At 49.2% G+C, this 16,555-nt stretch overlaps 1 protein-coding gene across 4 annotated transcripts in view; it reads left to right on the top strand.

The window, feature by feature from the left end:
• ARHGAP39 (Rho GTPase activating protein 39) overlaps positions 1-16,555 on the top strand; it is a 549,832-nt gene that overhangs the window by 180,748 nt on the left and 352,529 nt on the right. For all 4 annotated transcript variants that reach the window (XM_063921120.1, XM_063921121.1, XM_063921119.1 and 1 more), the window contains exon 3: positions 14,870-16,259. In XM_063921120.1, the coding sequence (XP_063777190.1) occupies positions 14,870-16,259 (1,390 nt within the window). The remainder of the gene's footprint in view (positions 1-14,869; positions 16,260-16,555) is intronic.

Raw genomic sequence — 16,555 nt, 5'->3', positions numbered from 1 at the left:
CTACGTGCTGAGTGCAGTCTCCTGTCAGTGATGTACCTGGCGGTGTATATACATCCTACGTGCTGAGTGCAGTTTCCTCTCAGTGATGTAACTGGCGGTGTATATACATCTTACGTGCTGAGTGCAGTCTCTTGTCAGTGATGTAACTGGTGGTGTATATACGTCCTACGTGCTGTCTCCTGTCAGTGATGTAACTGACGGTGTATATACGTCCTACGTGCTGAGTGCAGTCTCCTGTCAGTGATGTAACTGGTGATGTATATACGTCCTACGTGTTGAGCGCAGTCTCCTGTCAGTGATGTAATTGGCGGTGTATATACGTCCTATGTGCTGAGTGCAGTCTCCTCTCAGTGATGTAACTGGCGGTGTATATACGTCCTACGTGCTGAGTGCTGTCTCCTGTCAGTGATGTAACTGGCGGTGTATATACATCCTACGTGCTGAGTGCAGTCTCCTCTCAGTGATGTAACTGGCGGTGTATATACGTCCTACGTGCTGAGTGCAGTCTCCTCTCAGTGATGTAACTGGCGGTGTATATACATCCTACGTGCTGAGTGCTGTCTCCTGTCAGTGATGTAACTGGCGGTGTATATACGTCCTACGTGCTGAGTGCAGTCTCCTCTCAGTGATGTAACTGGCGGTGTATATACGTCCTACGTGCTGAGTGCAGTTTCCTCTCAGTGATGTTACTGGCGGTGTACAGTATATACAGTATGCGTTCTGCATTAATCTGTGCTCTTAATGCTCTGCATCCGTTCATGTGGAATCTTTCATGTTCCCTCCAGATCTTTGGATCTCTGTAATAAGTGTTTGCTGTTGCGATGTGGCCTAGTTGCTGAGTGGTTAGATGCCTGCAGGACTTGCTCTATTACAGGACGGTGCTGCGTGTTCCGTCCAGTGCATAGAGGGGTTAATGATGGATTGCAGGTGTACACTGTGACTGGTGATTGCGTCCTGCCCGGTACTGACATAAGATAACAGGGCAAGCCCCTGATTAGCGTTATTAGCGCTGTGTGGAATATAATCCTCTCACACGTCCGGTCCAGCCGCCTCGGCTCGTCATTGTGATAGTAACTCAGCCTTTTCCTGGCGGCTTCGCTATGGGTTTTCTGGGCGTGTGAGCTGCCTGGGCAGTACACTATGTGCAGAATCTATAATGCGAGTGAGACTGTAAATCATTTTGCTGCCTTATACTCCGCAGAATTCTGTAATATTCTATTATTAAAAGGGAACGCTATTCTGTATGAATTATTAATCGCACAAATTCTGCATCTTAGATATAAATGTCGTCTCCAAATATTAAATAACGACACAATGCGTTTGTTATTAGACATTGCCAGGACGGACATTATTCAATCAACCGTAATGATTGGAGTGATGGTTGTGTGGTTACGTCTCTACAAACACTCACCTGCAGTCTATGGCAGAAGGTGGATCCGCAGCGCCCCTTCCTGGTGTGCCGTTATAGGGATCACTGATCCATATTCTACCTGATGAAATATCCAGTTTGGACATACACGTGTCCTGTATACGTAATAGATGAGGACCGTCTGATGCAGATCTTATGCTGCTTTCAGATCGCAAATGCCGGTTCCCTCCCGGTAAGAGAAACGTGTCCTTACCGGGTGGGATCCGGCATTTGGGCTCCTTTGCTGGCTTTCCAACCCGGCAATATACCGGGTCGGTTGCCATAGCAGCGGGGGGTGCAGCAGGGGCGGGGGTGGAGGCGGCGCTGGGAGATGAGCTCATCTCCTGCGCCGCCTCTCCCTATGCTGTGAATGGGAGCCGTGTCGCATCGGAACGGCTCCCATTCACACTGCACCTGACCCGGTATTCAATCCGGTAATAACCCTTCTTTTTTACCTGGTTGAATTACCGGGTCAGGTGACCCGCTAATTCTGCAAAGTAGTTTTCACATCGCACACTGACCCGTTTCGACACGACAATATGCTGTGTCGATACCGGGTTATTTGTGCGATGTGAAAGGGGTATTACTTATCACATGCCTCTGATAATATTCCTGTAGCCTCCATGTTTTCCGTACACTTCTGCTCCTTTCCTTCATTTTACACCGTCTTTCGCTTTCTGACTGTGCCTTGAATTCCTATTATATAGCGGCCATTCATCCAGTAATATTCTACATAGGTTGTCATTAATCCCATATTCTATGTATTGTACATGAAGCTGACTGATGTTGGCACGTCACCTCAATGTGGGGTCTATTCAGCAAGAAAGTCGATCTTGCCCTGAAATGAAAGTGTAAACACATTCTCAGTCATCCATAGGGGATACTGGAGTTGCTGTTAAAAGTGTGGTATAGATGGGGTCCGAGAGCCGGTGCACTTTAAAAATTAATTTGCGTGTGTGTTGGCTCTTCCCCTCTGTGCCCCTCCTAACAGACCCATTTTTAGAAAAAGTGCCCTCAGAACCGGTCACACTCTGGAGGGCTCCAGAGTTTTTTCTTTTATTGAATCATTTTATGATTATTTTACTTTTCTGCAGCGGGGTACACTATGTTCCACAGGGAATACATCGGGGTGTAGAGATGGGTCTTAATCCAGAGGCACCAACAGGCTGAGGCTTTAGACTGTCCCAGGATACATTGCGGGGCCTCCTCTATAACCCCGCAAAAGGCACTGTGAGCTCAGTTTTAGAGTTGGTGCCTGCAGAGCAGGTCACATAACAGGGGGGCTGCGCTAGGCAGCCCTGAAAAAGCTTTTTAGAAGACTTCAAGGGCTGCAGCACTTCATATGTCAGTGTGACATTCTGTGCCGCGGCTCCATCACCTCCCCAGCGGCGTCGCATACTCCGCTGGCTCTGTTCCCGGGTACTTGCGGCGGAGACACTCTGGTTCCTAGGCACACCACCGCAGATGCTCTCCTGGATCGCGTGGCTGCTACTAAGGGAGGAGGTAAGTGGGTCCCCAAGGGGGGACCCCCCATTAAATTGCGTTCCGGTTGCGGTCTACTGACCGCGACACTGGTGTGGACACTGTGGCCATACAGGGACCCCGCTATATCCACCATGGCATGGGAGCACAGGTCGGATAGCAAAATATCAGTTTTAATAAGGCTCCATAGTTCCCGGTGGTGAGGACCAACATAGGGGATAAGGTGCTTGAACTGTAGCCCCTCCCTCAGCCCTGGGCGCCATCTACTGCTCGTGTTCCCGCCCTGGAGCTGCCTCACACTCTCCCTCACTTTCTGACTGAGACGCTGGGCGCCATCTTCTCTGAGTAGCTGCGACTGGTCTCCGGGACTGCAGGGCAAGGTTTCCTCTGTAAATCCGCCTGTACATCAGCTCCGTGATTTTACAGACACTTAAGTATTCTACATGTCAATAATAAGACTGCGTTAGTTAAGAACAAGTGTACCTGTGCCAGAATATATTGTACGATTATTCTGATATATAGATCCGGTCTCAGACTGCGCATTGTTTTATATATATATATATATATATATATATATATATACACACAGGTAGTAGGTGCGGCAGTCGTAGAAAAAGACGTTTTTTTACCGTCTTCAGGATATACCAGAGAGGCGGAGGATACTATTCGACCCTTTTTCTAATACCGAACCCAGTGGGTCTTTCTGGCCTATACTCAACCTCAAATCACTGAACAAATTTGTGAGAGTGTCCAAGTTCCGTATGGAAATGCTGTGCTCGATTGTACTGGCCATGGAACCCGGAGATTATATGGTATCCCTGGATATACAAGATGCTTATCTGCATATACTTATTGCCATATCGCATCAGCAATTTCTGCGGTTTGCTAATGGCAACCTTCACTATCAGTTCCAGGCTCTGCTGTTTGGACTGACCACGGCCCCTCGGATCTTCACCAAGGTTATGGCCATGATGACGGCTCATCTCCGTCATCAGGGAATCAGGATCCTGCCGTATTTGGATGACTTGCTGATCCTGGCGAGCTCCCAAGATGTCCTCCTCAGTCATCTGCAACTGATTGTACGCTTCCTACAAGCCCACGGGTGGCTCGTCAACTGGAAGAAGTCCATGCTGGTCCCTGCTCGGAGCATGGTACACCTGGGAGCACTGCTGGACACGCACAAAGACTGTTTCTGTCTCCAGAGAAGGTCCTGAAACTTTAGGACAGGATCAGATGCTTCCTATTTCGCCAAAGATTGTCGATACACTCGGCGATGCAAGTACTAGGCCTGATGGTGTCGGCTTTCGACATGGTAGAGTATGCTCCGTTTCATTCCCGCCCTCTACAGAGGTTTATCCTTTCTAAGTGGGATGGCGTTTCTCATCGGATCAGGTCTCAAATGATCTCCTTGACTCCTGAGGTTCGTCTGTCACTGAGCTGGTGGCTACAGGACCAGCAGTTGAGCAGGGGCCATCCCTTCTGGATCCCCAACTGGCTCCTACTGACTACGGACGCCAGTCTAAGGGGTTGGGGCGCGGTGCTGGAGCAACTCTCTCTCTCCAGGGTCGGTGGACCAAGGAGGAATCTCTCCTCCCGATAAATATTCTGGAATTACGGGCAGTGTTCAATGCTTTGACTCTTGCCCTGCCTCTGATACAGAATAGGCCTGTTCAAGTACAATCAGATAACGCCTCCACGGTGGCATATATAAACCATCAAGGTGGCACTCGAAGCCGCATGGCAATGATGGAAGTGTCAAAAATCCTTTGCTGGGCGAAACGCCATCTGCCAGCAATATCGGCAGTGTTCAATCCGGGAGTCCTCAACTGGGAAGCGGACTTCCTCAGTCGTCAGGACTTGCACGCCGGAGAGAGGAGTCTTCATCAGGAAGTCTGTCTACACCTAGTGGACAAGTGGGGTCTATCAGATGTAGACCTGATGGCGTCTCAACACCATCACAAAGTTCCAGTCTTCGGATCAAGGACAAGGGATCCCCAAGCAGCGTTCGTGGACGCTCTGGCAATTCCATGGATTTTTTGGCTGCCCTACGTGTTCCCTCCAGTGTCACTTCTGCCCAGGGTATTATGGAAGTTCAGGCAAGAAGGAGGAATACTACTTCTAGTTGCTCCAGCGTGGCCCAGATGGCATTGGTTCTCAGACCTGCACGGTCTATTGATAGAGCGTCCTCTTCTACTTTCTCAACGCCCAGACCTCCTCGTTCAGGGCCCTTGTGTCTACCCGGACCTGGCCAGACTGGCTTTGTCGGCGTGGCTCTCGAAGCTTCCCTCCTGAGAGCCAAACGATTTTCCGAGGCGGTTATCCAAGCTATGCTAAAGGCCCACAAACCGGCTTCTGCACAGATTTATTATAGGGTCTGGAATTCTTACTTCACTTGGTGTGCTGCTAAGAATTATGATACTTACAAGTTTAATACTTCCAGACTTCTGGCTCTTTTGCAACAAGGCCTGGATTTAGGCCTTCGTCTGGCTTCCCTCAAGGTTCACATATCTGCCTTGTCGGCGTGGTTTAAGAGAAAAATTGTGTCTATTCCTGACATTCATACATTCACTCAGGGCGTACTGCGGATTCAGCCTCCCTATGTCCCTCCTGTGGCTCCATGGGATTTGTCTGTTGGCCTGAATGCCCTGCAAGAGTCTCCATTTGAACCTCTTGAGTCAGTGGACTTTAAATGGCTTACGGCTAAGGTCCTTTTATTATTGGCTATTGCCTCTGCTAGAAGCTTATCGGACTTGTCCTGTCGTCCACCCTGTTGGATATTTCATCGTGACCGAGCAGTTATTCGATCTCGCCCCGGTTATTTACCTAAGGCAGTGTCATCGTTTCACCTTAACCAAGAGATTGTGGTTCCGGCCTTCATCTCTTCTGACTTGTCCTCCAAAGAGCAGTCTTTGGATGTGTTAAGGGCTCTACGTATATACGCGGAGAGATTTGCCTCTATTAGGAGGTCAGATGCCCTTTTTGTACTATTTGGTTTCCACAAACATAGCTGGCCTGCGAATAAGTAAACCTTGGCCAGATGGATTAGAATGGTGATTGCACAAGCCTATGCGCAGGCTGGACTCCCAGCTCCTGCTGCTATTAAGGCCCATTCTACTCAGTCTGTTGGATCTTCTTGGGCGGCCTGCCGTGGCGCGTCCGCAGAACAATTGTTCAAGGCGGCTATGTGGTCCTCAGTGAACACGTTCATTAGGTTCTATGCCTTTGATACGTCGGCCTCCCAGGATGCTTCCTATGGACGCCGGTTTCTCATACCCGCTAAGGTGCGTCCCCTCCCTTGAGGAACTGCTTTAGGACATACCAGATATATTCCCTGTGAAGCCCAGTATACCCCGCTGCAGAAAAGGAGATTTATGGTAGACTTACCCTTGTTTAATCTCTTTCTGCGAGGTACACTGGGTTCCACAGGGCACCCACTCTGACGCACTTAGCTTCTATGGGTTTGTATGTCATTAGCCACTAGTCCCTTCTCCTGTCGTGAGAACGTGGTTCTATGTGATTATCATCTGCCTTCTCTTTTACCTGCTTCTGCATTGGACTGGTTAACAAAAACTCAGCTCACATTGTCAGGAGGTGGGGTTATAGAGGAGGCCCCACAATGCATCCTGGGAAAGTCTAAAGCTTTAGCCTGTTGGTGCCTCTGGATCGAGATCCATCTCTACACCCCGATGTATTCCCTGTGGAACCCAGTGTACCTCGCAGAAAGAGATTTAACTATGGTAAGTCGACCATAAATCTTCTTTTTCCTTCACAGGTAGACAGTTAGCCACTGTCTACCTGCAACGTGGGAGCCTTTGGGGGTGATCCGGTCCCACCTTCAGTGGTAGGTGCCCTAAGTCTGCTTGCTGGACTCTGTTCCTGGGGTCACTCACATACAGCCATGAGAGGGCTAGTGATGAACCCCCCCTGCAACCTGCTGCATCCCGAAAGCACTAGCTGAAGCAGGGTAAATAGCTCCCGGGGACTCGTCTAACTGGGTCTCCGGGGTCAGCAGCAGCGCAGCTAAGTACCCACAGCCTTGTCCCCATCCCACAGCAGGACGCGCTGATAACACCGGATCCCGCAGCCTGTAGGGACACAGTAACTTAGCCAGGTCACACACAGCGGTAATACCGCTCAGAGTGCCCGGCAGGGTGCGTTGCCATAGCACTGGTCCACTTAGCGCAGTAATAGAGGCGCGCTGAAGATAGCGGAAATGATTCAGCGCGCCTTTTCAGAAGGAAGCGAGGAAGAAGTTAGATCAGCTGGCGTTGGGTACAGCAGGCGCCATTTTTAAGCAGAACACGCTGCAGGCTGATTCCTGCTATTAGACTCCCACTCACTTCTCCAGTGCTGTAAGTCAGACGTGGCAGGTGTGGGGACCAGTGTTGGTTACACAACATTTTCATACTACACTCCCTAGTTTCTATTGGTTTCTAGGGGGGTTGTCTTAGATCTGCCTGCGTTTTACTTGGTATTAGCATATAGGCAGGTGGTGGTTCCTTCCCTCAGGTGCTCTCTCCTATCATACTGATGGTGTCTGATATTTTGTGTTTCTTACTGTGTGCCTGTTGCTGTGAGAATGGCAGCTAAGAAGAACACTCTAAAGGGTTCACAGAAGGTGTTCATTTGTAAGGGGTGTTCCCTTAAATTTACGCAGACGTCTCCTTAGATTTCTTTATTCTGTGATAAATGTACTGCAGACTTAGATTCTCAGACAGACAGCTGGCTTCAGGATGCTCTGGCCTGGTTGTCAGCACTTACAGGTGCAATGTCTGATTAGTCATCTGAATTAGCTGCGGCCAGACGTGACAGACAGGCCCTTCAGGCGCAGCCCATACAAGCTTCAGAGCCGGATGGGCCCTTGCAATTAAGAAGTCTATAGTTACTTTAACCACCACTATGGGTACACAACACAGTTCACCTTACCCTGCTCAACTTGTGTCAAAGAAGCGTTTACTCCCTACGGTATATCAATCTGATGATTCGGATGATGATGAGATGCCGTCCCTAGAGGAAGATGAGTTTGAGGAGACCGAGTTAGAATCACAGGTGGAAGATTCTGATTCTTCCTCTCAGGGGGTGGATGCTCTTATACAGGCAATTAGAGATGTTTTAAACCACCCAGAAAAAGAGGCAGAACCTGCTCAGCCTTGCTTTTTTGGTAAAAAAACAGAAATCATTGGCAACCTTTCCTGTATCAGAGGAATTAGATAGCCAATTTCAAGAGGCCTGGGTACACCCTGACAAGAAGTTTCAGATACCTAAACGTATTCTTCTTTTCCTTTCCCTTCGGATAACAGAAAGCGTTGGGAAAATCCTCCTCCGGTGGATCCATCAGTATCCAGGTTATCAAAGAAAATCGTACTTCCGGTACCAGGGGCTACTTCACTGAAGGATCCGTCTGACCGTAAATTGGAATACACCCTTAAGTATATGTACACGTCAGCAGGGTTTTCATTACGCCCAGCAATAGTAGGCTGCTGGGTTAATAGGGCTATAGAGGCATGTGCACAGTATCTTGCTTCTGGCATTCAGGGTGATATGTCCCAGGATGAGTTAATCACCTTGTCGCAGCACATCCAGGAATGTGCAGTGTATCTCTGTGAGGCCTTCATGGAGATCAGCCTGCTCTCTACCAGGATTTCGGCCATGGCTGTGTCGGCACGCCGAGTGTTGTAGCTCCGACAGTGGTCTGCGGATGCAGAATCGAAGAGAGGAGTTGAAAGTCTCCCCTACACGGGCGAAGCTCTATTTGGAGACGAATTAGATAAGTTTATCTCTAAAGCTACAGGGAAAAAATCCACTTACCTTCCCTCTGCAGCCCCACCACCTCACTGTACTTATTCAGGACCCTCCTTCCGGTCCTTTTAGTCCACCAGATTTCGTGGCACAACCAGAGGTGGCTCTCACACCTCTCGTGGTACCAAAGGTAGAGGACGCAAGACAACCGCTGCTGCACCATCGGAACAGAAGACGACTACAAAGCCCACTGCATGACGGTCTTCCCTCCTATAGGGAAGATTTCAATGTAGGAGGTCGTCTCAGGGAGTTTAGTCATGTCTGGGTGGGCAGCTGCCAAGACGCCTGGGTCAAGGATCTCATTCGGCAGGGATACAAGATCTACTTTGAAATGTTCCTCGGAACAGATTCTTCACCTCTGGTTTTCCAGTTTTAAAAGAAAAACGGTCATTCTGCAGCAAGCTATCCACAGGCTTCTGGATCAGGCGGTGGTGGTTCCTGTGCCACAGCACCACCGTAATAAAGGCTTCTATTCCAATTTGTTTGTGGTTCCAAAGCCGGACGGCTCAGTCAGGCCTATCCTGAATCTGTAACCCCTGAATCCGCATCTCTGGGTTTTCAGATTCAAGATGGAATCACTGCGGGCAGTAATTGCATGTTTGGAGGAACAGGAGTTTTTGGTATCTTTGGATATCAAGGAGGCCATCTGGCCTCCACATCAGGCTTACCTTCATTTTGCCCCCAGGGTCAAATCCAGGCCTTTCCATTTGGTCTCATCAGCTTCCAAGGTTTTCACAAAAGTCATGGTCGGAAATGATGTCACAGCTCCGGTTAAAGGGAGGGATTGTGGTGTCTTACCTGGATGACCTCATCATAAAAGCACCGTCCAGGGAACAGCTAGTCCACAGCATATCGCTCACTCAGAATCTGCTCATCCACCATGGGTGGATACTCAACTTTAAAAATTCTCAGCTGGAACCCACTCAACGGCTACAGTTCCTGGGGATGATCCTCGACACTGTGTCACAACGTGTTCTCTTGCCCCTGGACAAGGCCCAGGCAATTCAGATGAAGGTCCGGTTGATCCTACAACCTTGTCAAGTTTCCATACACCTCTGCATACGTCTCTTGGGCAAGATGGTAGCTTCTTTCGAGGCTATTCAGTACGGTCGTTTTCATTTCCGCCCATTTCAGTTGGATCTACTCTCCAAGTGGATGGGTTCGCATCTACATATGCATCGGATAATCCGCCTGTCGCTTCTGTGGTGGTTACAGAACACGCACTTGCTGGCGGGTCGGTCCTTCAGCACGAGCAACTGGATCCTCCTAACCACAGATGCAAGCCTCAGGCGTTAGGGAGCAGTGACCCAAGGGTCTCACTTTCAGGGTCGTTAGTCCAGCACGGAAGCTGCCCTTCCCATCAGTATTCTGGAGTTGAGGGCAATCTTTAACGCCCTCTGACAGGCTTTCCCTTTACTGCAAGGCCACCCTGTTAAGTTCAGTCAGTCAACGCCACGGCTGTGGCGTACGTCAACTGCCAGGGCGGAATGAAGAGCAAGGCGGCTATGAGGAAAGTCACCAGGATACTGCAATGGACGGAGAAGTATACCTCAGCCATCTCTGCGATCTTCATCCCCGGAGTCGACAGTTGGGAGGCGGATTATTTAAGCAGACAGGATCTAAACCCCGGTGAATGGGGGCCTACATCCTCAGGTTTTCCACTGGATCATAACTCTGGTGTGAATGGAAAGGTTCTCCATCCACGGTTTTCCGGTTGGGTTGCGTCTTACGGTTCCTGCAGATGGGTTTGGATGCTGGCTTACGGTTATGGTCTCAAAAAGTTCAGATTTCAGCCTTGTCAATCTTCCAACAACGGCTGGTCTTGCTGCCGGACATCCAAACGTTTTTGTAGTGGGCGTTACGTATCCAACCTCCATTTACTGCACAGACTGCTCCTTGAGACTTGGCTTTTGTCCTGGATTTCCTCCAATGTTCGTTTTTCGAACCATTGGAAACAGCGGACTTCAAGTATCTTACATGGAAGATGGCTACTCTCCTTGCCTTGGCATTGACTCGAAGGGTGTCTGAACTGGGAGCTCTATCCTGCAAACCTCCTTACCTCTTCTTCCATGCCGACAGGGCTGAATTACGCACTAGGCAAGCTTTCCTACCTAAGCTGGTCTCCGCCTTTCATATTAACCAACCCATTGTGGTTCTGGTATTTTCCCCAGCCTCTTCAGGCTCCAGGGCTCTGGACGTAGTGCGGGCTGTCCATATCTATGTGAAGAGGTCGACTGATCTGCCGAAGGCGCACTCCCTGTTTATCCTATATGATGCAAGTAAGTAGGGCTGGCCTGCTTCAACACAGTCTATAGCTCGTTCGATCAAATGTACTATTCTACAGGCTTATTCTTGGACGTCTAAGCCACTGCCGTCCTCCGGTACGGCTCATTCCACCCGTTCGGTGGGTTCTTCCTGGGCGGCTGCCCGGGGAGTTTCCGCCGCTCAGTTATGCCGTACTGCTACCTGGTCGGGTAACAACACTTTTGTGAAGTTTTATAGGTTTGATACCTTGGCAACGCCTCTCAGTTTGGCCGTTCAGTCTTGCAGGGTTCATGGCACACTCCCACCCGGATTGGGAGCTCTGGGACGTCCCCACTGTAAACAGCAACTCCAGTATCCCCTGTGGATGACCGAGAAAATGGGATTTTGGTACTCACCGTTAAATCCTTTTCTCTGAGTCCATAGGGGATACTGGACGCCCACCACGGTGCTGTCTTTCTCCTGCAGACTTATTAGTTGTGTCTCGTCCATATTTGCCTGCACTTCTATGGAGCCGTGTGATGGGGGGAGTGAAGAAACTTCACTCCCCCCGTCACTGCCCTGCCGCCGGGTTGGCCGTATCCGCCATCGGGCAGCTCGGCGGTGGATCGTTAAATGTGTAGGGCCCTTCAGTGTGCCTTGAGGACCGTGGTTGTGTGTGCCTGCCCAATGGCCTCAGAGAAAAGGATTTAAAGGTGAATACCAAAATCCCATGTTTTTTTATCATGCTATTCAGCATAAAACTTCACAGGAACAGCAGTTGTGGTAACAGCTGTTTCTGCGAAGTTCTAGAAGGATTTGTTTTTGGAAATCCAAAACGAAACCTTCTGGATTTCGTTCTGCACATGCTCAGCCATGCTTTTACTTAATGTGAATAGTCTCTAATTCGCATTAAGTCTGCAGTGTAACAAGCGGCAGTTGATAGCCCAATTGGCGCTTGTCATAAAATCCTGCAGGGACTGATGGGAAAAATTCCCCCTGTCCCTGCATTTTTGGTAAAAATGAAAGATTTCTTTATATAACGCTGTTCTGAAAAGGAGTTATATAAAGTGAGGATGTTTTGTGAAGTTTAATGTGTTTATACTTGCTGAATAGCATAACATGTTACACCACAGTACAGATCAATGGAGTGATCCCTACTGTGCGATATTCAGCGACATAGGTATGACCAGAGACCATAACTGTGTTATCTGCTCCATTAACCCTTTGCTGAATAGCGTGGTTGCGAAAAAAATCAGAAAAATACTATTTTCCGCATTTTTAAGTGTAAATCAACATCCTGAATACACCCCGGTGTGCAGAGCTACACTTACAACCTCCTAAGATGCCCTCACCCTAGACGGAGCACCGGGGGCTTCCTAATGCACCTGCTTTTCCACAGAACCAGCAAATGTATTTTGCCCGCACTTTAAATGGCACCAGCGGGTGAGTTTGAATGGGGGTGTAATCACAAGCCTCTTTGTGGTTGGTCCTTTCACTCACAACCCCCGGGTGGTGGAAAGCCCGCTAACATTTATTTTGTGACCGACGTCCACCTGCCTGCTGTAATCCAGAGTAGATGCTTTGTTCATCTGCTGTAATCCAGACTAGATGCTTTGCTCATCTGCTGTAATCCAGAGTAGATGCTTTGCTCATCTGCTGTAATCCAGAGTAGATGCTTTGTTCATCTGCTGTAATCCAGAGTAGATGCTTTGCTCGTCTGCTGTAATCCAGAGTAGATGCTTTGCTCGTCTGCTGTAATCCAGAGTAGATGCTTTGCTCGTCTGCTGTAATCCAGAGTAGATGCTTTGCTCATCTTTTGTAATCCAGAGTAGATGCTATGTATGCTCATCTGCTGTAATCCAGAGTAGATGCTTTGCTCATCTGCTGTAATCCAGAGTAGATGCTTTGCTCATCTGCTGTAATCCAGAGTAGATGCTATGTGTGCTCATCTGCTGTAATCCAGAGTAGATGCTATGTGTGCTCATCTGCTGTAATCCAGAGTAGATGCTATGTGTGCTCATCTGCTGTAATCCAGAGTAGATGCTATGTGTGCTCATCTGCTGTAATCCAGAGTAGATGCTTTGCTCATCTGCTGTAATCCAGAATAGATGATTTGCTCATCTGCTGTAATCCAGAGTAGATGCTTTGCTCACCTGCTGTAATCCAGAGTAGATGCTTTGCTCATCTTCTGTAATCCAGAGTAGATGCTTTGCTCATCTTTTCAGCAGGCCTTATAGTCACATTATTACCAATAGATGGAAATTGGTTTGTTGATCTCTAGAAGTCAGACATTAGGGTCACATATGTATCATTAGTTACTAGTGAAATAACAATACCCGTGTTTAGCTGCATCACGCGCTAGTAGGTGATTACAGTGTGGCAGAGTCACTTCTCTCACACCTTTATCATCTGCACTTCTGGCTTTTTTCACCGGCGCAATGTATTGGGAGATATAATACCCCATCAGGCAATGCTCGACCTTCACTTCACAGTGCATGAGTTTGGGGAATGATATATACCCCCAAAAGTGCACAGTTAGCGGTTTTTGTATTTATACGCCGTTCTGCGGCCTACAGGTGACTGAGGTGGTGACGGTAGTTATTGTGCTGTGTTTAGCGTCTCACTGTTTCGGCGTGTGAGTGATAAACGCTGATTGGATGATTGTGTCTGTGCTGCGATCCGGTGATACCAGTACACTCATATTAAATCCGTAGTGATGGCCACACATTCCGTGTCTCTCATTGGTAATGTTACCTTAGCGATTTGCCCCAGGAAGCTTTTTCTGGACATATGGGGTTAAACATTTGAGTTGAACTCTTAGCTTGTGCCCCAGCCACGTGTCATTCACACACAAGCCGGGTGGGCATAAGATGGGCACGGATTGTACCCCTTCTGTGACTGTATACATTGTTACTGTGTACGCCCTGCTCGCCGCGTTCTTCTACCCCTCCGTCTCATGCATTCAGTAGAACACTGCAGGTGAGTTTGTCATCACCAGGGTGTGCTGCAGGTGGGCTTCCACAACGGCAGCATCACAGCCCCCTCCTGGTATCTACGGGATCCGGTCTTTAGGTCAACAAGACTTAGGACAACACTGTCTAGGTCGACCACTATTGGTCGACAGGGACTCTAGGTTGAGTTTTGAAAAAAAAATTATTTCATTTTTTGAACCTTTTCATACTTTACGATCCACGTAGACTACAGTTGGGAATGGTAACCTGTTCCGAGCGCAGCGGTAGCAGAGCGACGCACCTTGCCCAAGGCATGCGAGGGGACTTGGTGCACTAATTGGGGTTCCCGGTCACTCTACGAAGAGAACGACACCAATTTTTTTTAAAACTCATGTCGACCATTTTTCATATCGACCTAGTACATGTCGACTTATAGTCCGTATCAACCTAGAAACCATGCCGACCAATAGTGGCCGACGTAAGTCTAGTCTATCTAACATACCACGCCCGTACCTACAGCTGGGCTGCGGGACCTTATGTGCGTACTGTTTCTATTTCCCTCTTACATCTGCTGAGACTGTGATTGGCTGCAGTGGCTGTCAGTCAGCCAGATAAATAACAAGGGGGATGTTCTGTAGAGTAATTTGGGAAAGACTGCAGTTCCCATCATGCCTTTCTTCTAACAGGATTTGTTGTGCTCTCAGGAATCAGGGTAACAAGTAACAGGATGGTGCATAATAACGACACACTGTATACCATCTGTGTGTCTGTATCTCACTCATTGCCCCAGCATGTGAGTGCACAAGCCCCTGTTACCGTGATAATGGTGTGCGACATGGACACACACACACACACACACACACACACACACACACACACACACACACACACACACAATAAATGAATGCCTCGTTAGCTGTGTGCACATGAAATGAAATATTATTTCCGCATTAGATATGTGACACTGTCTCGTCTCTCTCTGCAGGATGTCATCTCTCAGATGGAACACAGGCACCAAAGAGCGGATGCTGATCAAGGTGACGGACCGGGAGCCCAGCTTTCTGATGCATCAGGGGAACGGTTACACCATTGACAATCCGCATGGCACCCGAACCCGCCGGCCCTCAGGGGGGCAGCCCTCGCCCATCATGCAGACTTTCTCCGTCGACACCGACAACTCAGTCTTTTTCTCTGACCGAAAACAGTCGCCGTATATGAAACGATCGGATCACGTTGGCTCTTGCTCTCCGCTTCTGGGGCGCGGGGACTCGTTCTGCACCTTACAATCCCAACACAGGAAGCACTCTAATGAGTCGCAGCCGTCTTCCCCTCGCTACGCCTATGAGCCCCCGCTCTATGAGGAGCCTCCCACGGAGTACCAGGCTCCCATCTACGATGAGCCACCAATAGACATGCAGTATGACGCCAGCGGTAATTACAGGGCGATGTCTCCACAGAAGTCGCCTATTCGCAAGCCGCATACTTTCCTGCAATCCCCGAAGCAGCCCTCCAACTCTCCCTACCAACAGCTGGTGCTGACCAAACAGAAAGGCTCCGACCGGTTCATGAGCCTGGATTACAGTCCTGCGGGGAAAGAGTATGTGCGGCAGCTGGTGTACGTCGAGCAGTCGGGTTCCAGCCCAAAGATGAAAACAGGTTTAAGGCATAAGTACACCCCTAACACCATCGGTGGTTCGTACTCCTTGCAACATCATCCACCATACATGAGGGACCAGCGTCTGGAGGTTAAGTCAGGAGACTACAGCAGTATGGAGGGTTCAGAATTGCGTCAGCAGCAGTTCCATGCAGAAGATTCTATGTCCTGGTCCAGCCAGCAGGACACTATGTCTTCTGCAAGTTATTCCCCCAACACAAGAAAAAGGAAAAGTAGGAAGCCATCTTTGTCTCTGGAGCCCAACTCTGCACCGTCCGATGGCTCTGCAGAGAGAGAGAACCTGAATGAGCAGGTCATGATTGAGGAAAGGCCTTCATCCATGCCCAACCGACCATTGATGAGCAGGACAGAGAGCCGCTCCTCTGAGGCCGATATGCACCACGCGTCTCCGGAAGCTTTCATGGCACAGGCGCGGCTGGCGTGGGAGGCCCAGCAGGCGCATTTCCACATGAAGCAAAGGAGCAGCTGGGACTCTCAGAAGGATGGCTCTGGCTATGAGAGTGATGGAGCCGTGCCTTTGCCCATGCCTGGCCCCGTTGTCAGAGCCTTCAGTGAGGACGAAGCCCTGGCACAGCAGGACAGCAGACACTGGAAGAGAAGCACCTTTGAAAAACTTGGGTTTCCGCAAATACTACTGGAAAAAAGTGTATCGGTCCAGACCAACCTGGCTTCCCCGGAGCCGTATCTACACCCCTCTCAGGTAACGTGTCCCCCTGGCTTACCTGTGCACTGTCTGTATATGAGGAGGGAAGGCTATGAAATATATTTATTGCTATTGACCTCTATTGTAACCTCTTACGCATCAAGGAATGATGCAGCCCTTCCCTAATGTCACTGACATTAAAGAGGGACTACCTGCGTGATAGCAGGGGGTGGGGGCAGATGCTTAGGTAACTTGGAGGAAGAAACTGGTGAAGTATGAGCAGAAAGCAACTCTCATTCTATGTTCCAGCAGTAGCAGAGTGTTCCACGCGTTTCCCCGCAGCCTCCCTGCAT

Source organism: Pseudophryne corroboree, chromosome 5 (genome assembly GCF_028390025.1).
Source record: "Pseudophryne corroboree isolate aPseCor3 chromosome 5, aPseCor3.hap2, whole genome shotgun sequence".
NCBI classification, from domain to species: Eukaryota; Metazoa; Chordata; class Amphibia; order Anura; family Myobatrachidae; genus Pseudophryne; species Pseudophryne corroboree.
Note: the sequence above shows the minus strand (reverse complement) of the source record. Positions and strands in the feature narration are given on the sequence as shown.